Below are 24,162 nucleotides of genomic sequence, written 5' to 3' on the forward strand. Positions count from 1 at the left end.
CACAGTGTTGAGATACCATTTGTACAGAATAAGTAATTCTTCACTCAGGTAGAATTATTTACTCACAATGTCTTGTCTACCATTTTTACTTCATACTTTTGTAGTGCTAGATTCAAAACCATCATGAGACTATCTACATTTTGCTATTTCTTCTCCCTAATTAACCTTGTGTTTATGTATTATGGTAGTATTTTAAAAGATCCAAAAAACCAATGAATTTACAGTGCTGGCTTTTGGAAGATAGAAAGTTATTTAGAGTTTGGAATTGGAGGGGGTTGGTACACTTTGTTGGGAAAAAAAGAAAAAGGTGTGAATCAACTCAAACCTCCCAAAATGACAATTATATAAGGAGGGGCTAAAGTAGAGAATTACATGTGGTTTGGAAGCAGCAGCAGCAGCACAGTAGATCAAGACATCATTGAGCTCAAACTATAAGGCTTTGCTGGCTAAGTAGTTTTGCTAACAGGATATGAACTGACACTTCTTAACTATAATGTTTTTAGGACTGAGATTCAGTCTCCAGTTGTCACTGAACAGGACCATATGGATGGATCAGAGCTGAAAACCTGCCTGTACAACATCCTATGGAATTGAAGAAGCCCAGATAATATAATCTTGAAGACAACTGAATCTTGGACTCTACTCTTCTCACTGAGCAAGTAAGATGATCAAGACGCTTGCTTCTGTGATATAATACCATTTAAAAATTACTGTACAACAGACAGGTAACGGGTTGCAAATGAAAAATTGGCACACGTGGTAATGGAAAATTATCTTACAGATTACTAACATTTCCTAATAGTAAAATGGTCACCCTTTCTTTATTGAACTAGTGCTAATTCTAAGTACTAAATTATCATGCTCTTCATAGGCCAATACATTTGAAAAATTTCACACTCTAGGGATTTGTTCTGTACTACTTCATGGACGTTGTTCTGCTAAGATGTCATTGAAAGAACTATGACAAAACCTACTAGTGACATGCAGTCTCTTTCATTTTCTAAAAGCTTTTACACAACTACATCTACAAAAATTCCCTACTAAGAAAACAAAACAAGAACAAATTAAAAAAGCTGGATGCCTTTCTTCCCTTTAGTTTTAGGAAATTCTGGATGTCTTGTCCTCTAATGGTTTGAGACCACATAAAAAGCTCTGAAATCAAAAGAATGGTCACTGTACTGGAATGTAAGTTTTTCTCAGGCTGAGGAATCAAATATTGATTATTCACTGATTATTGAATATTTCTGGTTATGATGTCTTTCTAAAGTACTGATCAGGACTTACATTCAGAAGCAACTACACAGTACAGAGTGCACATGATCCACAGATGCACACTGGCCTCCAGCATAATATTGTCCAAGTGCAACCACCCTCTGAGCATCCCCTGTTTTCTCTACAATTATTTCTTCTGCCTTTCATAGCATGGTCTTTTAAGGCATACTAGGAAGTCATCTTGCTCTCGGCAGTCAGATTTCCAGGGAATTTCTCTAATAAACAAATATTTTGGTTTATTTTCTAGAGTCATAGTATGTTAGAGGCTGTGGCACACAGAATACTCTACGTGGGTTGTGCATGTTTTAACTACTTCCCTAGAAGAACATTGCCTAAGACAACATATGCCATTTAAATCCAATTTTAAAATTAGGATGAATCAGCACTGTGTTCTGAATGAAACATGCAGAACGCTTCAGGCTCAAATCCAACACTGACCTAAAGATATTTTTGCAAGTGCAATGCTCCAGAAATCATTACAGACCCACTTTTTATGTTACTTGGTAAGCTGAAATTAATTTTTGAAAGTTGCAGTGCATTTTTATCAACTCTTGCATGTGTTTGTTGTTGTTTATATTTTTTTTTACTATTTCTAACTTTATAAATAATATAATAGATAAATAACAGACAAATATAATAATAATAAATATATAAATATAATAGATAAAAATATATATAAGAAGAGGGAAAAAATAGATAAAAAATTACCAGATATTTGTTCTAACTCGGGTATTTTTTTCTATTGAAGGGTTAGCTATGGAGTATACAGAAAAAAAGCCCAAAAACCTGTAAGATTTTTCTTTTGTACTGTCACAAGTGCATGACACAGTATCTGACAGGAAGCCATTCAAGCTGAAGTTTAAATAATACTGAATTAGCTACTTAAATTTTAAATGCCTTTGCCTTTATATGATCACTGAAACCTGTCAACCTTTCTCTGTTCACTAAGAACATTACTAATTTAGGTCAAGATATCTTGGATTCAATAGACCAATATGTTATGGTTTCTATTTTTATACGAAGAAAAAGCACTATGATATGGTCACTGAAAGTCTGTGTGTATAATGTCAGTGTCAAAGGACATTTACCACGGTCTTTCACTGGGGGAATGGCTCTCTGAGAAAAAAATTATTCTTACATGAATATTACTATGACTAAAGAAGTCTATTCTTTCTGGCTAGAAAGCAAAAATTCTTGTGACAGTAGGAAAATCTTACTCCTTCAAATGTTTATGCTTTCCTTCTTATCCTTTCCCATCTGTTCTTTTCTGAGAAAATATATGAGGTTGGTACGATAAGATTTGATTTAAAAAAAAAGATATTCTCATTGTAAGAAAACAAAATGTTTCCTTGACAGCAGTTATAGTCACATGGTAGTATTATGTCTCCCTTTCAAGATGCTGTGCAAAAGAAGAAAATCTTGCATCAAACTTCTGTTAAATTTACCCTTTGTGTTGTTAAATAATGAAAGGAACTATAACTGCCAGCATTCTCAGGGTCAATGTGATTCCTTCCTAATCTGTAACAGCATTCTCCAAGTCCTTTGTTCATGACAGAGAAGGCAAGCAAACCATAAATGGAAAAAGCTCCTCAGGGAAGCAAGAAAAAGAACAGGAAAAAGCTAGGCAAGGATATGGGTATGGGTTCTTCCAATGGGTCTGCTGGGTATGACAAGTATACACCATAGTCTGCATATGAAGCTACCCCAGCATTCATTCACAGAACCATAGAATGGTCAGGGTTGGAAGGGACCTCCAGATATTACGGACCTGCTAAAGCAGATTGCACAGAATCGTGTCCAGGTGAGTTTTTAACATCTCTTGAGAAGGACACTTGACAGCCTCTCTGGACAGCCTGTTCCAGTCCTCTGTCACCCTCAGAGTAAAGTTTTCCCTCATATTCAGATGGAACTTCTTGCATTTCAGTTTGTGCCCTTTGTCCCTTGTCCTGTCGCTGGGCACCACTGAAAAGAGCCTGGCCCCATCCTCTTGACACTCGCCCTTAAGGTATTTGTAGACATTGATAAGGTCCCCTCTCAGCCTTCCTTTCTCCTGGCTACAGGCCCAGCTCTCTCAGCCTTTCCTCATCAGGGAGATGCTCCAGCCCCCTGACCAGCTTTGTAGACCTCCCTGATGGACTCTCTCCAGTAGTTCCCAGACTCTCTTGAACTGGGGAGCCCAGAACTGGACACAACACTCCAGATGTGGCCTCACCAGGGCAGAGTAGAGGGGCAGGATCACCTCCCTCGATCTACTGGCCACGCTCCTCTCAATGCATCCCAGGATCCCATTGGCCTTCTTGGCCACCAGGGCACACTGCTGGCTCATGGACAACCTGCTGTCCACCAGGACTCCCAGGTCTTTCTCTGCAGAGCTGCCTTTCCAGCAGGTCAACCCCCAGCCTGTACTGGTGCATGGGGTTGTTCCTCCCTAGTGCAGGACCTTACACTGGCCTTTATGGCACTTCACCAGACTTCTCTCCACCCAGCTCTCCAGCCTGTTCGTGTCTCACTGAACAGCAGCGTGGCCTTCTGGTGTATCAGCTGCTCCTCCCAGTTTTGTATCATCAGCAACTTTTGCTGGGGGTACACTTGGTCCCTTCATCCAGGCCATTGATAAATAATTTGAACAGGACTGGACCCAGCACTGACCTCTGGGGAGCATCGCTGGCTACAGGCCTCCAGCTGGACTGTGCCACTGACCACAACCCTCTGAGCTCTGCCATCAGCCAGTTCTCAATCCAACCCACTGTCCACTCATCTAACACACACTGCCTGAGCTTATCTGTGAGGATGTTACAGGAGATATGTCAAAAGCCTTGCTGAGGTCAAGGTAGACAACATCCACCACTCTCCTCTCATCTACCCAGCCAGTCATTCTATCATAGAAGGCTATTAGGTTGGTCAGGCATGATTTCCCCTTGGTGAATCTATGTTGACTACTCCTGATAACTTTTCCTCCACATGATTTGAGATGACCTCCAGAATGAGCTGTTCCACCACCTTCCCAGGCATGGAGGTGAGGCTGACTGGTCTGTAGTTACCTTGCTCCTCGTTCTTGCTCTTTCTGAAGGCTGGAGTAACATTGACTTTCCTCCAGTCCTCAGGCACCTCTCCTGTTCTCCATGACCTTTCAAAGATGATGGAGAGTGGCTTGGAAATTACATCTGCCAGGTCTATATGGTAGATTCACCATATGGCAAGTTCACCATATGGCAAAGAATGCAATGAAAAAATTGTTCTCTCATTACTAAGAAAGTAATAAGAAAGTGGGTGGAAATAATTTCCAAGAATTTATTGATTTAAATTTCTTATTTATATTAAGTAGCAGCAATATTAAGAGATACCTTTAAAATACCAAATATTTAGAGATACCTATAATACTTTCTACTTTAGAGAAAACAGAACTGTTAAATAACTTTGTGGATGTCTGAATTATTATGTTTCTTAAATGCTCTATGGTGACTGAACAAGACAGGGATGGCACTTTCAAATAGAAGTATATTGTCACCACTTACACTCCAAAATACCTTACATACAAATCAATGCATTTCCATTTGCTAGCGACATCCACTAGCCTCACCTACCCTTACACTGAGAACTTGACTGTAGAAAAAATCTTTTAACCTGGTTCTGTAAAGCTTCATAGATGTTTCCCAATTTTTGTTACCTGTCTAGACTCCATCTCCTGAACTCCCTGTCTCAGGACAACATTGTGTTCACAAGTTACTTCTTTAAAAATATGAATTCAGTTTACAGTTTTTAACTAATAAGACTCAATATAATATTACCAAAAACGAAGCTAGGAATGGCACTGTAAATATGCAAGCCCTCTTTATTAACAAGGTAACCCTTATTACCCCTTAAGGCATGCATATCATAGTCCATTTGAATGGTAAGGAAAAGTGCAAGGTATTCCTCTTCTTACTTTCGTTTCTCCAGAAACTGGTCTTATTTTAATTCCATTTCACATCAAAGGCTGTACCTGTCCAGACCAGATGTTGTTAGGAAATGGCCCCTCTAGGCAGATTTTTCCTGCTTTGTCCTCTCCTTGTTTTGACTCCAATGTCTTTAGTCAAACTAAACCTCGAAGAAACGCTTCAAAAAACCCACTATTCTGTAAATTTATCTTATGCATCCAGTCTGAAAACTGCAAAACAGAAAATATGCCTCTTTCATTCTTTTTTTGCCCATTTTTAACCTGTAACAGCTGAAACTGCAGAAAAGGCTAAATGCACGACGGGGAAGATCCCATCATCCCTAGCTACAGAACAAAAGATGTCTCATGAACTACCATAGACAGTTGGATGCTGGAGGACATTGCAACAGCCAGGAATCTGAATAGCTATGAATTCTGTGATAAAACAGAATGAATCCATGGTTGGTGAATTTGATTGAACTATTTTCAGTAACTGTAGTAGATCACAACATACAAAAAACTAATAATAATCAATGATTGAAATGTATCCAATTTGTTAAGTGAGGCAAAGTGGAAAAGTTTTATGAAAAGATTTTCAGTGAACTTCTACTACCTTTAAAAGTTATTGTATTTGCGTGATAAGCTAGTTTGGTTCTATTGTCTAGTGGGCTTCAATTTAACTTGCCATAGCAAGTCTTTTTCTCTTTTGTTTACTGAATGACATTTTCCACTGAATAATGAAATCCATTTTGAAATAGAAATGGTGAAGTGCTGCTAGTAAAGTCACTCTAGCATTTATCAGAAACATTCATATATTCTTATTAATAGTACCAAAATACCGTGAAAATCATTATGTCTTTATAGTACAGAATGCACTGCATTATATTCCTTGATGTTTATTACACAGGATTATAATATATTTCCTCCTTATCGAATAAAAATTTTGCACACACAAAGATGCTGTAGTTCCATTAAACTGCAGATTTGCTCTGTAACTGATGAATTCTTTCCTTATAATTAAGTTGTCATAGCAATGTATTTTTAATAGTACTGATTCGTATGCTAGTAATGTTCTGGAGACAGAGCTCTTTGATAGTTTTTTAGTATTCAGTTATGCTAAACTATAACTTTAACAAGTACACAGGTACTGGTCTACTTGCACTAGCAGAAGAACATTCAATCAGACTTAAAAGAAGACCAAAGCCTAATCTGACATCCACAACTAAAAAAAAGCTACATAAAACTTTGTGTGGCACAGCTCAAGAAAGTAAAGGCAGATCCTACACCTGTTCTGTTTTAAATGTAAATGCTTAATGAATCAAAAACCTGCAAATTATTACACCTTACTAGGCAGAAAGGGAAGTTCTGGGTCTTTCTCCAAATATGGTATTTTCTTATATTGGTAGTTAAATGCTACCCTGGGCAACAGTGGTGAATAAGCTTTGACAATGGAAAATCACAGTATTTTTAGCATGTCTTTCTCTCTGTTTGTTTTTTTTTTTTGGTTTTTTTTAACAAATCAATTACATTACACATATTTATAAAGTTTCAAAATAACAGGAAATCATACTTTAAGGACTAGAACTGTATGTCTTGGCTGTTTTCAAGGCACTGATAGCAAGTGTCAGCATGCACAAGTCTGAGAGAGACAAGAATCATGAGGAAAGAAAATTGCCTGAAATGTCATTCTTTTTTTTAATTCAGAATGTGCAGAATAATGTGAATTTTTCTTTTAGTATCAAGCAAAATATAAATGAATCAAAGACAGATTAAGAAAAAAATTGGTGTTAGCTTATTTTCTGTGGCTGAGAAAGGAGAAAAGTAGAAGACAGAGAGATTCTTTTCCTCATGTCCCTCTAGAAAGGATAAGGCTTAAATTTTGAAGTGTTAGTTGAGAAGAGCATTGTGTAGCACATATCCTCTGAATGCTCCTTCAAAGGGCTGATGAAGGAGAAAGTAAATTGTGAATGCAATAACTGAACTAACTAATATGTCTTAATGCAGATGTCTATTGATTTGGTTATGAGGAACATTTAGCTTCTAAATATATAAATGTAAAATGGTAATTGTTCACTCCGAAGTTTCTGACCTTCCTTAAATGATGTGAAGAAACATCATTCTGCTTAATTCGGGCCTCTAGAAGCTTGCAAGCAAGGGAAAGGTGTGCAAGTACTATAAATTTAACATACACAAAATTTACCTGTTTCATATATATAGCCTAAAAGTAAAAAATTAAACTAAAGTAAGGGTTTTTTGGATTGAAGCACAGTGGAAATCTAACAATGCTAAAGATAGTTACTGTGGGAACTGGAGTGATGGAGGCAACAAGTGACCAAATGGCTAAGAACTTTTGCTTCCCTTTCAATTCCTAGTATATGTATTTTTCTTCAGGATCAAAGGTAATCTTACACTTTGAGTGGCTAGGAAAGAAAGTGCAATACGCTAGCTGAAGCTGACATACGAACTAAGACTTCCCAGAAAATAAACTTAGTAAAAAATATGAGAATATATGCATTAACAAGTGCATATATGCAATCTTTAAAATTAATAGAAATGACACATTTAATGGTGGGTTTAGTAGTCTATAATCTAGTCTCAGACTATTTGTAAAACTGGGTCCTTCTAATAAGGGCCTATCATCAGACCAGTGCAGAAGATACTGGACATCGCTGGGGTTATTAATTTCACACTATCACAGTTTCTTCTGCTAAGCCTCAGGTCCAGTGGGAGGCAGAGCTGGTCAGCATTTGGCCGGTATTCACAGGCATAATCTCCAGGTAGTACATTTTTACACTGTTCCAAAGTAGCTGTAGTCAACTGCTCTGTTTTCAGCTGGGATAGAGTTAATTTTCTTCCTAGTAGCTGATACAGTGCTGTGTTTTGGATTTAGTATGAGAATAATGTCGATGACACACTGATGTTTTAGCTGTTGCAGAGTAGCGCTTACCCTAAATCAAGGACTTTTCAGTTTCCCATGCTCTGCCAGTGATCAGCTGCACAAGGAGCTGGGAGGGGACGCAGCCAGGGCAGCTGACACAGGCTAGCCAAAGGGATATTCCATAGCACAGAGTGTCATGCTCATTATATAAACTGGGGGCAGTTGGCTGGGAATGTGCCAATCAGTGCCTGGGGACTGTCTGGGCATCGGTCAGCAGGTGGTGAGCAATTGTATTATGCATCACTCGTCTTTCTTGGATTTTATTCCTCTCTCTCTTGTTATCTCCCTCTTCATTACTATTATTGTTATTATTAAAATTATTTTATCTTATTTCAATTACTAAATTGTTCTTGTCTCAACCCATGAGTTTTACCTTTTTCCTGATTCTCCTCCCCATCCTACTGGGAATGAGGGGGGAGCGACTAAGAAGCTGTGTGGTACGTAGCTGCTGTCAGCTGGAGTTAAACCATGACATCAACCTAGCTAACTATCTGGGGAACACAGATCAAGAACAACACAAGTCTCTCCTGATCTAAAAGGTAATTTATAGAACACAGAAAGAGACAACTGTTCCTTGATATTTTTTTCAATAATTTCCTGATTTTTCTTGGATAAAGAATATTACACCTTCAAGACAATCCTTAAGAATATTAAATATCTGTTTCTGGTGGTACTCTGTGAATTAAGTGCTATTCACCTGGCTACAGTCATTGGCAAGGTGCAGCTAAAAGATGAGAGATCCTACAGCCATTTCTGGACACTGGAAGATGTGTGTGTTTATGGAGGAATCTGGGCCATAAATGTGTTAGGCATGGAATACATGCAAAGATAGGAATGGTGATCAGTCTATACCCAGACCCTGAAGACTAACAGCCCTGTAACTGATAACAGGAGCATGCTGAGGTTAAGTGAAAGTTGCACACTTTTCCAGCTTTCTAGTCTGTCTTTAATGAACATGGCCTCATTCACTTTCTTGGATGTATTCCTAAGTATAGGGAATGTACTGTTGCTATAGGATACTTCTAATTTAGTTCTTTGCTGCTAGGCAAGAGCTCTGCAACATTTTGAATTAAATGTTTGAAATAATTGCTTCTCCAGGAAAAAAAAAATACAAGGCATTGCATTATATTTCTGCTTTATTTGTTTTCATTTTCACATACTAAAATATCACTTAATAGTAGCAGAAATAGTGACTGGATGACTTTGAGATTAGCTGTAAAGAACAAGCTTTGGTGGGAGGCTAGGAAACAATAACAGTCTAACTAGTAACATCACACACTTTGAACTTATCAATTGCTTCAGACAGAGCTGCTGAGATATCAGAAGAAAAACCAACTGTACTTGTTTTTCCACACAAGTACCCACAGCAATGCAGACAGCATCAGGTGCATGCAGCTTTAATGCAAGTGTATTTATCTCTATACAACAACATGGGAGACAGGTGAACAGAGGCAAACCATTGGCTGAGTGCAACAAATACCTTTGAAATATGATTGCATTGTCTACAGGGAAGAGGCATTTCTGAAGATCTGAGACTGAAGAAGTAAGAAAGAAGATGTTGAGCATTCCCAGAGGGCTGCTACAAAAGAGAGTAGAGAGGAATACCTGGCTATTGCCTGCTTTCACACTCCGATGTAGGCTGACAAGGTACTATACCAAAACCCCTTTGTGCTGGTTTTGGCTGGGATAGAGTTAATTTTCTTCACAGTAGCTCCTATGGGGCTGTATTTTGGATTTGTGCTGAAAACAGTGTTGATAATACAAGGACGTTTTTTATTATTGCTGAGCAGCGCTTGCACAGTGCCAAGGTCTTTTCTGCTCCTCACCTCACCCCACCAGCGAGCAGGCTGGGGGTGCACAAGTTGTTGGGAGAGGACACAGCAGGGACAGCTGACCCCAACTGACCAAAGGGATATCCCATACTATATGATACCATGCTCCACATATAAAGCTGGGGGAAGAAAAAGGAAGTGGGGGATGTTTGGAGATAGGTGTTTGTCTTTCCAAGTAACCATTACGTGTGATGGAGCCCAGCTTTCCTGGAGATGGCTGAGCACTTGCCCGACCATGGGAAGTGGTGAATTAATTCTTTGTTTTGATTTGTTTGCGTGTGTGGCTTTTGCTATACCTTTTAAAATGTCTTTATCTGAACCCATGAGTTTTCTCCCTTCTGGTTCTCACCCCCATCCCACTGGGAGGGAGGGAGAGATTAGCTTTGTGGGGCTTAGTTGCCAGCTGGGGTTAAACCATGACAACTTTCTATACAAAAATCATCCCAGTGTTATGAAAATATTATTGCCAAATTCTGAGTGGGCTTTCCATTTTGATTGCCTTGGAGAACAAATAAAGGGAGAACCACAATCTACATTGTTGCCCCTCAAGTAAATACAAGAGACTAGTCCTTCATCATCACTCCCCTTCATTTCCCATTAAACTCCCCTTCAGTGAATAACAAAGCTGACCCTTTCCTCAGACAAGGGGTACTTCATCTTGCAAAACATACATAAAGGTGTATGTTTGAGAAAAATAGCTTTTCTGCCTGCCTGGAGCTCTGCCTACTTCTCTCCTTATCACGATGCAGAGTAATTTCCTTCAACCCTGGGTACAAAATAGTATTAGATACCACAGCTTCCGATTGCTTGTTTTTTCCCTTAGGATTATTCATCAAATGGAAGATACATACACAAAGTAGTGGTAAATAAATGTTATATGTAATACTTTCCCTTTTCCTACTTTAAAGTTGAAGACAGGTAGAGAATCAGCCTGCAGATGACCAAGAAGACAAAGGTTTTGACTCATTTTAAGTTTGCACATTAACTATTAAGCAAGTTCTTTCCTAAGGTACTTAAATAGTGATACGCCAAAGCTTGGCCTGGATAATAATTTTGAAGCTGTAACACAAATCATCAAGTTGAGTGTCAACTGAGACGAGACAAATGTGTTTGACTTCAGCACAGAGATTTTCTAGAAAGGGATATATGAACTGGCTCATGTAGAATTTGCTACCAGGGACAGTGAGCTGTTAGTTAAAAAGGAGCAAATCAGTGGGAAATGCTTTTTTCCTTGGCCTACCAACTGGAATTAGATAATTTATATAAAGCATTAAAAGGGACCCAAAAGACTGTTCATTTATTGGATAGTTATGCCTTTGACTCAGTGATTCTCCTACACTTTGCTATCCCAATAATAAAAATGGCCAGGCAGACATCATACTTGTGCTGTTATTCTAGCAAGCCATCCTATTTCCTGCACATTTCCAGGAAGTTGCAACAGATAACCTCGACTACTTCATTCTGTAACTATCTCTGAGGCAATTAAAAAAAAACAAAACAAAACAAAACAGTATTTTCAGACACCACATATTTCAGTATTGTATTGATATGTAATGTTAATGCATAGCAACAAACTAATGTCAAACAGTAAAATGGTGAATAGGCACATTTTAGTAAAAGAAAAGTGAAAAGGAAGGAAAAAGGTGAGATATTTTAAAGATTTTTTTTGTTAATATATCCCAAGGCTTTTTCCTGAGTCTTTTCAAGCTGCAATAAAAGTTATATGAAATATTTAAAATATGAACAGGCAAGTTTACTTACTGTTTCCTGGATGCCAGCGCACTGCATTTAAATATGCATTACAGTAATGGAAGAGAAATTCATGCTTGGATCGGGTAACTTTTCCTTGAAGTAAGGGGATCAGATCATGTCCATCAATAATTCTGAGTAAGAAAGCATTTCAAAATCAGAATAACCCAAACCTTACTTTACTGAGAATATATTATAACTCTGCATTTCCACTACTAAAAAATAAATCCAACAAAAATAAAACCAACACTTCCAGTTGGTAAATCTGGAGAAAAGCCTTCAGGTGCTCTTCCCCTTTGATTTTTACATTATTTAAGGAAACATTGATTTTACATTTTGCCATTAGGAATGGTTGTTTCTTCAATCCATTTTTATCTTTTTTTTTTTTTTTTTTTCTTTTTCCTGTGAAAGTGACCAGACATGTGAATAAATTGCTAAAACATGTTCCTCCATGTACACCTGCTCAAGTTCTTTGGGAGCAGTCTGGCCAAAGTAACCCTAAAACAATCATATGCTGTGCTGTGTCAGCATCCCTGGAAGTAATGGTAAGAACTCTGTCCAGCAAATTATGTATTCCAGACTTTAAGACAGAAGTATCAATTTCAAAGTTCAAAATGAACTATGTTTAAATATGTATTTATCAACTACACACATACACACACACATATATATAAATATATGTATATATATTTAAATATAAATTCTTTAAATGCCACTGGATAATTTTGTTCATGCTTTGAAGGAGTCAGTCAATTTACATCAAAATGGAGTTATAAAATAAGTAAGGCATTTAAATGTTTCCATAAATTACACCTCTGAGTTGCTGGAATCAGCCAGTAGGGGAAAAATCACAATCTGTATTTTTGACCTGCTGTGAATTATAAATTTTACAGGAAGTTATATAGGAAATTAATTTTTGCTGATATACAGATCAGCAGGTAAAACTTTTTTAGGCATTTTGAGCAACATCTCATAAATACTTTCTTTAAACTTTAAGGAAGTTTAAAATGTCTGTTTTTTCATTACCATGTAAAACCCTTTTCACATTAGTTTAACTACTACAAGACAGGGAGCAATTTCATTTAAGCCATAAGGTACATATGATGATTAAATACTTGGCTGCAATTGTATGCAACAGCACCATTCTGAGTAAGATTCTTCTCAAAGGATGGGCAGCAAAACACCCTGGAATTCCTAAAGCTATGTTGTTGTCTTATTAACTGCTTTCTGGGTACATCCCTGTCAGTGGGGGTCTGTTGAATTACAGTCTTTCCCACTTTCAGTTTATCCTGTTTTCTTGCCTGAGTAATGCACTCTTGTCTCCACCCTGCAGGCTTGCTCACCATCAGGCTGAGAGCAGGACAGATGCATGTCTATTGAACAGTTTCTGTTCTACAGCCTGTTGATGGGGAAAGGGGCATCTCCAGCAATACGGCTACAGTACTCTTGGGTTCCCACATGCTCGTTTCAGGGGGATATATGAGACTTTTCTTTCTGATGTCTTCTTTTTCTTCTTTAACTAGGAGCACCTCCTCCTTTCGTTTTTAACCTGCTCCCTTCCAGTGACTGAATCCTAATCACAGTCACTTCTATTATTTCTCAGGAAGAAATCAGTGCAGTGACAGGAATTCAGCTGCTGGATCAAAAATGCTTCAAGCTAGACCATGACCTACCATGAAGCAGTAATTATGGCACCTTGTCTACAAAGAAGAATCAAGAGTGGAACAACTTGCAAGCAGAAGTTACAGAAGTATATTGGGATTTCTATAAAAAAGATCTAAATAAAACATTGGTGTTTAGTCTTCACCGAAGCAATATGAAAACAAAGTGCTTAACGTGCCTACATTAAGAACAACCTGAACTGCCTAGGTTTGACAGAGTTTGTGCTTGTAGGGGATCTCTCAGAACCAGCGTGACTAATTTTTCATGTCTTACACATGTCCTGCCCCACCATTTCCTTCAAGCACTCAATGAACAATCATTAGCAGAGTGTCTCTGCTTACCACTCATTTTCCCCACACCGTTTCTGGATGCTTTGTGCTCCAAAGTTTTTTGTGTGTGGCAAATGTGTTCAAAGCACATGCATATCAGCAGGTTTCTCCACTTATTGGATTTGGATGGCAACAGAGTTTAGGTGGAGGCACTCTACTGCTGAGACTGGGTATCTCCTGAACAAGACAAAGCACAGGGATTTAGTAGTGTCAATAAACCATCTTATGAATTTTAGAAGTCTAGTGGGTTTTCTAACAGGCTGCAAAACTCTGTAAGGGATTATTTTCGCTAAACTGGTAGAGAACAAAAAATCCTGTGAGAAAAGACTAGCTGGCATTTTGATGTTGTACTTTGTTATATTTTGTTGCATATATTGTTATACTAAGCATGCCAAGGTTGAGCTCGTAACGTTTGAAATAATTTACACTTGTAGTTCCTTTTTCTACAACATCCACTCATGCAGAACAAAGCCTTTCTTGATACGACCATTTTTGCTTTTAGTAAATAATTCTAGGCCTGATTTTACAGTATGTTGCTCTTGGTGGTATTCTCTTATCTTCTTGTTACTTGGTGCTTGTTCTGCAAGTTAAGCTGTATTTACACACATTTCTGCAAAATATATCAGCATGTCAACATGAAAAGAGACAACATGCTACTGTAAGTATTGACCAAAAAGTGTCTTTAAAAGCTAGGTTTTTCTTTTCCTTCTCAACTCTTAATAGACATCACCAGAATGTATAAAACACCCATGAGACTTTCTTTAAAACAGAGATAATACAGAGCATACCTGTCAGAGGGTAACTGTGCCTTGGCAAGTTTGACTACTGTAGGAAATATGTCCATGTTACTTGTTGGCTCATCAATATAGACACCAGCCTGTATCACCCCAGGCCAACGGAGAAGCCCTGGCACACGAATACCTCCTTCCCAGTTCATTGATTTTCCACCTGAAAAATTAAAGTTTTGTTTGCTACAAAATCAATTTCTTCTTAGAAAAATACCCCTCCCCAAGATTCATATTCCAAATATTAAACATTCTGTCTAACTAGAATCTTTTAATTAAATATATTTATCTTATTTTTAATTTGTTAGGATTAGATTTTCCACCTACAACCAGTACCTTTCTCACAGTAAATCTACTAATATGTATTAGAGCTCATAAAATTCATTTAATTTACAAACAAAATTAAACAACAGCTGTAGGAGATTAAAAGGCACCTTACAGGAGTCTTCATATAGAATTTAGTCCAGATAATACGCCACATAGGTATGTGAAGATAGGACCGAAAAACAGGAATCAAAAATAAAATGAGGTATGTCTAGATGTCTGAGGTATGAACCCCAAGATGATGTATGGTATTTTATTGAAAACAGTGCTTAATGACTTTAGATAGAAGAAAGTACTAATTTAAGCATGTTACCGAATTCTCCAATGCATTAAGAAGAAACTCACTACAGAGATGGTAGATTTCAGGATGCTGTGAAGACCTTTTTGACTTCTACACCAACAGTTGCATGAAACACACTATCAGTTGACTGCATTCAACACTACGCTGCAGCCATTTCCTTTGTTTCTACAATATCCATCACTGCCCAGTCCTCCTGACATCTTTGCAGAAGGGCAATGTATTTATTCTATGACAACATTTCTACCATTGCTTAATATATGACTGACTGAACTCTGAAAAGCTATCACAAGTACTATTATTAATGTCTTACAGAGTCATGTGACTATGTACAGCACTTCAAGTTGATCTTTGAAATTAATATATCACTTGGAAAAAAATATTTCTGCTAAATAGATGAGGTTTGGATGTGGTCTGAGCCACATGGCATGGTCTGAGCCAGGCATTTACAATTAAACTGGAATTGGTTTATGAATAGAAATGTCTGAAAGAAGAGGAATATGTGTGTTAAACTCCTGCCATTAACTGAATCAAATAGCAATTCATGGTTCAGACAAATCTACTATTAGCCTGTTTTCCCTTTATCTCCCTTTTTCAAATAAAAAACTCTCAAAAGAACTTAGACCTTCAAAACACCACACAGATATCAGTATCTTCAGCGTCAAGCCCAGGCCTTGCCAAACATGTTGTCTATCTTACTGACTCCTTAATGATCTTTTCCATTTCAGCATTAGGGCGAATCAGAATCCACTTGGTTTTCTACAGTTTTTTTCAGTGCTCAATAAGAGTTTCTACAGGTTTTCACTGTTCATAAATGCAAGTGGCAACTTCAAGAGAGAAAACTCTCTTGTACATAGATCTTTACTCATGTATGTATACATAGTCTTGTGGTTGAAAAAAACTTGTGTTTCTTTGTTATATCAATTTTTTCTTTTTTCATGGGCTTTATCAGCATTCATAATATTGAATAGTCCATAATTATCTAGTCTGATATCAGACAACTTAGTCTTTCTAATATCCAACATTACATCAAGCAGCAATCTTCGCTTAAGTTACAAAAAGCAGTGCCAAGTTCAGATCTCAACAAGACTATCTTTCTTTTAGAGCAGTCTTAAAAATTTACTCTTATGGCTGCATCAAATGCAACTCCATTCTCACTCCAAGCTCACGGCTACCTATACTAAAACTCAGGAATGAGATGCATGGATTATTTTTGCTTACATTCTTGTAAAAAATATTATTTTTGAAACAAAAATCTAAATTTAGAGATTAAATATTTTTAATTTAATTATTATTATTAATAATTAATAATGACTGGGGAATACTATTAATAATTTAATAGTAGATTTAAGGTTATAAATATGTTATTTGGTGAGGTTTAGAACACCTGTCACTTAGCAGAAGGAAGTGTTCAGCCAACAGTATGCTGATCGGTTGTTAATACCGCTGGGTCAAGACCAGTATAGATGTCAATAGACTGTGTGCATCTGTGCGTCTTCTGTAGAAAAGGTGACTCTATCCATGTGCAACGGTAAGTAGGTTTTTAAAAGTTTAGTGGGGATTATGTGTTACCTAGCAGGAAAGTGTAAAGATTAATATCCTGATGGAGCTATGGTTCATAGAAAATCCTGTTGAGTAGGAGTAGTTAAATCTGAATAAAAATACAAGGAAAGTATAAGGACATAAAATTACAGATATCCTCAAATTCAGATATTTTCAGTGAACAGTTATGGTTGGGAAATTATTTAGTTCATGAGCTGGATCCTAGTTCTGTGTACATACATATCATGGCAGCTTGTTGGCTTGACAGTACGGACAGACAGAAAACTAACAGCTGATCTGTCCCATAGGTAGCTTTAAGTGAAAGGCTCCTTTTATTTCTATATACTTGTCTGAACCTGCTTATAGTGCTAGTTGGATTGGATTGTTTAAATAAATACTCATTTTACTATTTTGTCCTGTGTAATCTGAACACAGAGCAATTTCAAGGTAAGCGGTGAATCCCATTCCCACACATGCTGCAATGCTTAAAACCTAGATATTGGATCACTTTCACAGCTCCTAGGTTCACAGTACAATTTTCTTGAATCACTACAAACATGACAGAAAACTTGCACATTACCAAGCACAAAGAGAGCAGCACTTAGCAAACTCTGCCACCCTGTTGTGAGGTACAAAAAGCAAAATGGACTCCACAGCAGGGCTATCTTCTTGCTTATGTCTATGAAGAAGTGCTGCTGTTTTCCTTTCAAAACACTAATTGGAGCATAATTTTTTTATATATCTCTGGAGGTTAGGAATAGCAGGGAACCAGGGCAGGAATTACAGGTTGTTGTGGAAGACTGTCTTCTATTATCTATGCCTACGTGGTGTTCATCTTTATTAGAGCGGTGTTTAGTGACATCACTAGAGTGGCTTAATGCTACGATATGATTACAAATCCCTTGACATGTATTGTCTTTGAAACCTTAGCTGGTAAACATTGTTCAAGATATCTGCACTATTTTTTCCTTAAAAAATAAATCAAGGTTTCACTGGTATTGCTTGAAACATGAAGCAAACATCCAAATATTTCAGTACCAGAGTTTCGTATTTTGCTTGGACATGACAACACTGAAAAAGAAAAAGGGCAGCAATCTAGTAGTCTGTATGCCTGGCAAACTCTAGGCAGTCTCATTATATATTATTCTTGTTCTCTTAAATTATTCTAAAAATGTTTTCAAAACAGTGTAAAACACGCTGGGCTGTATTTTCATGCTTAGCTATCTATGCTTTCTGAGTAGTTGCACCCTTCAGTGCTACATTGAACAATAGCTTAAATTCACGTTTCCTTGAAAATCTGCAGGAGCAGGTAGAGTACAGACATAACTCTCTGCAGTCATCCACAACATGATGTCAGATTTCCATTTGAACCTGATTTCAAACTTAGCTAAAAGATATATATTTTTTTTCTCCCTCTGGTTTAAACTGACTGCTATTACCAAACTCTGGGAATAGAGCTTTTACAAAGGATGATATACAAAGGGGAGCTCTGTGGTATATCACTATTAATATTTTGAATGATGAAAACTATTTAAAATTAGTTTCTCAGATCACTTGGATTATAACCATACAACTCTTTCCTTCCTTCCTCTATTCTAAAAACTAAAATTCCAAACCATTTTTTTTTCTTTTAAATGATAGAAAAATACAAGGAAATTAATTATTCTACCCATTTGTAGTGGACTTCATGCTACAAATATCAGCAGTCAAATAAGGTTACTATTATTTACCTTATAAAATGATCAAACAACAATTTATTTTAAGTGACATCACTCTTTATTTTACTGATTCATCATCTGTTTCATATACTGCTTTTGTTAGTTTTGAACCTGAGCTGTTCTTGTACATGTGAATGAAATAGACATAGCTGATTTGGACATCTTCTCATTTGACCATTTTTCCAATCAAACGAAGTGGTCTCTCATTATATTTTCTGTTTCAGTCAAAATTACATTATGGGTTGATTATTTAAAACTCTGGATCACTTCAGAGAGATTATAAAAATACAGCATATTTGAAAAAAACAGGTAAATTCTTGTTCTCATTGAAGTCAAAAGTGAAACTCCAATAATTACCACTAAATATGCAATAGTGTAAGTTCCTGAGGCCAAAGCAATGGTCAGCTTGATTTCTCTGTGCCTTACAGACAGGAAGAGGTTTACCAATACCTTCAAGAAACACTGTTGAATGAACATATCACTGCAGTATATGAAATGGTATAAAAGTAATAAATGTCAATAAAATATTTGATAATTGGTACCTCCAGTCCTTGGTTAGCTCTCACAGATCTGTAGTAGATTTAAAAAAACAGGTCTAAGTCCTTAAGAAATATTATTATTTTTCATAGATATTACCAAAGTAACTATGAATATACCTATTTCTAAGGCACAAAGCACTTAATATTAATGTTGTTCAAATATTTTACCATTATCAGTGTCTGACTCCATCTTCATTAGTAACAGAACTCATGGCCACTCTAGCAGCACGACAGTAGCCAAATGCCTAAATGCGTTGTGCTAAATGCTTCATAAATACAAATAAGACAATGTTTCTAATGGGCAGGTCCAAGGTAAAGGCAAAATATAATTAGCTACATATCCAAAAGAAGCTGAAAATAACAGTATTAAGAGATGCAAGGAGAATTCATAGAAAATCTCATATAGAATCATAGAATTATTTAGGTTGGAAAAGACCTTTGAGATTATTAAGTCCAACCATTAACCCAGGACTACCAAGTCCATCACTAAACCAGGTCCCTAAGCACTGCATCTACACATTTTTTAAATACTTCCAGGGACGGTGATTCCACCACCTCCCTGGGCAGCCTGCTACAACATCTTACCACCTTTTCCATGAAGAAAGTTTTCCTATTATCCAATCTAAAACTCCCCTGGTGTAGCTCGAGGCTGTTTCCTCTTGTCCTGTCGCTTGTTATCTGGGAGAAGAGACCGATCCCCACCTGCCTACAGCCTCCTGTCAGCTAGCTGTGGAGAGCAATAAGGTCTTCTCTGAGCCTCCTCCTCTCCAGGCTAAACAACCCCAGTTCCCTCAGCCACTCCTTATAAGCCTTGTGCTCCAGACCCTTCACCAACTCTGTTGCCCGTCTCTGGACATGCTCCAGCACCTCAGTGTCTTTCCTGTAGTGAGAGACCCAACACTGGACACAGCATTCAAGGTGCAGCCTCACCAATGCTGAGTACAGGGGGACAATCACTTCCCTAGTCCTGCTGGCCACGTTTTTTGTGGTACAAGCCAGAATGCTGGTGGCCTTCTGGGCCACCTGGGCACACTGCTGGCTCATGTTCAGCTGGCCATGAACCAGCATTCCCAGGGCCTTTCCCACCAGGCAGCTTTCCATCCGCTCTTCCCCAGGCCCGTAGCGTTGTGTGGGGCTATTGTGACACAAGTGCAGGACCTGGCACTGAGCTTTGTTGAACCTCATACAATTTGCCTTGGCCCATCAGTGCAGTCTGTCCAGATCCCCCTGTAGATCCTTCCTGCCCTCCAGCAGATCAACACTCCTGCCCAGCTTGGTGTCACCTGCAAACTTACTGAGGGTGCACTCGATCCCTTCATCGAGATCATCAATAAAGACAGTAAACAGGACTGGCCCCAGTACTGAGCCCTGGGGAACACCACTTATGACTGGTCACCAGCTGGATGTAACTGTTCACCACCACTCTTTGGGATCAGCTGTCCAGCCAGTTTTTTACCCAGTATAAAGTACACCCGTCCAGGTCAAGAGCAGACAGTTGCCCCAGGGGAGTGCTGTGGGAGACAGTGCCAAAGGTCCTGGTTACTAAAAGACAGTTACTAAGGTCCAGGTAGACAACATCCACAGCATTTCTCTCATCCACTAGGCAGGTCATCTTGTCACAGAATGAGATGAGGCTCATCTAGCAGGAGCTGCCTTTCATGAATCCATGCTGGCTGGGTGTTGTCCCCCACACTGTCCTGCATGTGCCGCATGATGGTGCTCAGGAAGATCTGCTCCGTGACCTTCCCTGGCACTGAAGTCAGGCTGACAGCCCTGTAGTTTCCCAGATCCTCCTTCCTGCCCTTCTTATAGCTGGGCATCACATAGGCTAACCTCCAGTCTTGGACGTCTCCAGTTTGCTAGGACTATTGATAACAGATGCAGAGCGGCCTGGTGAGCTCCTCTGCCAGTTCCCTCAGCAGCCTCAGCTGGATCCCACCCAGCTCCATAGACCTGTGCTTGCCTAAGTGGAGCATCAGGTCATTAACTATTTCATCCTGGACTGTGGGGGCTTCATTCTGCTCCTTGTCCCTGTCTGCCAGCTCAGGAGGCTGAGTACCCTCAGGGTAACTGTTCTTACTATTAACAGAATGGGATAGATGTCAACAAGTGATAATGAGGGAGGACTTCTACTGTCTGCATATGTACAGTGAAACAGTATAATGGGAAAACTGTGGAGAAAAGTTTTTAATGCCTTCACTGTTTACTGTTACGAAGTATGTAACAGGAGAGAGATTTTATAACACACTGAAGCTAATTCATAAAATGCGTCACTACGCAACTAAATAAAAACTACCACAAAATAATTAGATTCAGTATCTCAAGGTACCAAAGAAGAATATAATGGCATCCTTTAGACCAGTTACATGAAACTGTTTGTTTATTCAATGGAGAGAATATTCTTTTCATTTATTTATTCTATTAAACTTATTCTAAAGTAGAGATCTAAAATATTTCAAGAAACTAACCTTATTTCCATTCCTAAAGGAAAGCTTACTAGCTTAAATGGACACGCTCGAATTGCAGATGTCATACTAATGAGAAAGCCAGTGAAAAGCACCTAAGAAGAAGTTAGTGCAGGTATACTGGAGGCCACATACAAAAAGAATATCTCTAAGTTCCACAGCTTTCAGCAGAGAAATGTCACAGAACTGGGACCAAAAAAAAAAAAAAAAAAAAAAAGTACATAGAAAGTTTTAAGAAGTTGAGTTAAACACAATAGTCTTCGTATTTCAATCTGAAAATGTTAATATTAACAAGATAAAAATAGCCATAATTTATATGATGTCATAACTTACATGTTATGAATAACATAGAGGCTATAAATTATATATCAGATATGACTTATATGCCAATATATGAAAAATCATTCTGTCATCTGGTATAAACAACAAAGAGTTACATAGCAAAATACATGGAAAGAATGGTTTTTCAAAAAAACGTATCACAAACTGAGAGTTCCCAAAGGAATTAACAGTCTTAAATGACATAAAGGACCAATCAGTCCAATAGGTCCACAGGAACTAATTGGTTTCTGAAGAAACTGATAAAACTCTCTGATCAGTTTCTGATCAAAACACTAAGTGGCCAGGTAAAATGTAATATCATGTCTGCACCTAGGAGTCCCTCAGAAGTTCAGGTAAGAAGGTCTTGAGTTGTTGGGAAGAAATTCTTACTAAAAAAGTCTTTTTTTTTTTTTGTTTTAAAGGCTGTGGCTAGATTTAAACATTTGAAAGATCTCTGACATGGACCTTCAGGAAATGTTTCTGGAACATTAATCATGGGTTAGGATACCAAAGTTTGCCATGAATCAAAATCTAACAGGCAGGAAAAAAAGAAATAAAAAACCAGCCTGTGACACTTTGCAAAAAAAGTCAATAGTACAGTACCTCGATGATAGTCTATATCAAGTTTCTTGCTAATTTAATATATTTACTTCAATTTTGGAAGAGAAGTGAGCTGTGGAATTTAAAAAAATCCACATGTGACACAAAGTATCACAGGCTCAGCAAATTCAGAAGAAAAGACACACCAAGCTGGATGAAGAGGCAAAAAAGATGCAAGTTCAAATTCTGTAAAAATATTTGCAGTATAATGAACATTAGAGAAAAAAATATCGGAACTAGTCTTAGTTATTCATATCATAATCTTCACTGCATACCTAAGAGGACCTATGCAAACACTAATGCTTAATGCACACCTTTAATCATTAAGATACAATGACAATAGGCAGTCTATTGTAATATTAAAATAAGTATATAAACAGGTAGTGATAATTCATGGCAAAATGCAAAAGGCAATACTTGTAAAGTAATTTTAAAATAATATATTGCACAATTAGAGTTCACAGAAGAAAATAAGAAATTAGGGACAAGGAAAAACTCATTGGTTAAGACTGATGGGACAGACTGATGAGACAATTCTTTTCTGAATGAAGCATTACAGAGGAAAAGGCACAATAAAAGTATAAAAAATAAAGGAATGCTAGGGAAGGTATAAGTTTTCCCTCCTTTATCCTATATCAATAAGGAAACAGTATTAAACTTCCAGATGTTCCATGAAATTTGCAACTGTCCCGTTTCAAAATAGTAAATGAAAGCACTGTGTTCTCACTGCCAAACGATTTAGGCTATGCTAAGAAAGACTCAGAGTGGCATTTAATCTTCAGCTGACGAAAATTTATACAACTAATGCTAAAAATCTTTGTAGAATCTAAGTTTTCAGGATCCACCTCTTAAACCAAAGCCATACTGTCTAGGATTAGGAGAAGATCTTAGTGTTCTTCTTTATTTACTACACAGCTTCTGCATCTTCCTCCAAGGATTCTGATCCTGATAACCATCAGAAAAGGGCCACCAGAAAGAGAGGCTATGATTTTGATCCATCACTTCCATATTACTATGTAACATCTTCTAAAAAACAATACTGAAGAGATAAACCAGATTGTATATGACAGCAACTAGGTAAACAGCGTGTTAGCTTTGGTTTCTAATTTAAGATTTATTTGAAATGTATTTGGCTATCCTGATTTACAGTGACTGTTCCACAGTCAAAACCCAGAGTAATAAAACCTTCAAATAGCAATTTCTCCTCTTTGCGTTCAGTCTTGCAGTGCTAGACTAACTCTCCAAACCCCTCTTAAATTTTATTATTGGTGCTCATTCAGCTGGATATCAAGACAAATTAGTGAGCTCAAATTGTGGAGATCTGTTGAGAGCTTTTGATTTTAGGGCAGAAGCAATTATTGCTGAGCGTACTGCTCCAGCGCTGAGAAGAGGGTTAAGTGGCTTGATTCATATTCACATTCATGCAGCTCTCATATACAAAAAGACAAGTAGTAGAGATTGTCTAGCAGAGACAGGGAGAAAGGATGCGCATGTCTCCCAGTTTTGTAAACTACTCATCAGATGAAGCAGTGCATACATGAGCACAAGCAGCATTAAGACTGTCCTTTTGCTTTTTTAGGCACATCGCTATACCGGCACCTGAGACTTAAGGCTTCACAGGTCTGGTTTTCATTAAACCTGCCAGAGGTGTACACATCTCTAATACTTTTCAATGTACATGACTCTTAATATGAATAAATTCTTATGTATGAAAACTGCTAATTAGGCAATTAATTGATCACTTCCACTTCAGCCCTTTTAAAAATGATGCATAATAAACCTGTTAAAATGAGGACTGATAGGGAGATGGGGAGAGTGGAAGATAAAGCAGAATGAATTGAATTTTAAAATGGTAAAAGTATATTCAACTGA

General features: G+C 37.7%; 1 protein-coding gene across 10 annotated transcripts in view; it reads right to left on the reverse strand.

Annotated features, from left to right (window-relative positions):
* Positions 1–24,162, reverse strand: part of STS (steroid sulfatase) — a 118,400-nt gene that overhangs the window by 19,769 nt on the left and 74,469 nt on the right. For all 10 annotated transcript variants that reach the window (XM_040582799.1, XM_040582795.1, XM_040582794.1 and 7 more), the window contains 2 exons: positions 14,487–14,646; positions 11,720–11,841 (listed from right to left, as the gene is read on the reverse strand). In XM_040582799.1, the coding sequence (XP_040438733.1) occupies positions 11,720–11,841; positions 14,487–14,646 (282 nt within the window). The remainder of the gene's footprint in view (positions 1–11,719; positions 11,842–14,486; positions 14,647–24,162) is intronic.

The sequence above is a fragment of the Falco naumanni genome, chromosome 2 (genome assembly GCF_017639655.2).
Source record: "Falco naumanni isolate bFalNau1 chromosome 2, bFalNau1.pat, whole genome shotgun sequence".
In the NCBI taxonomy this organism is placed as follows: Eukaryota; Metazoa; Chordata; class Aves; order Falconiformes; family Falconidae; genus Falco; species Falco naumanni.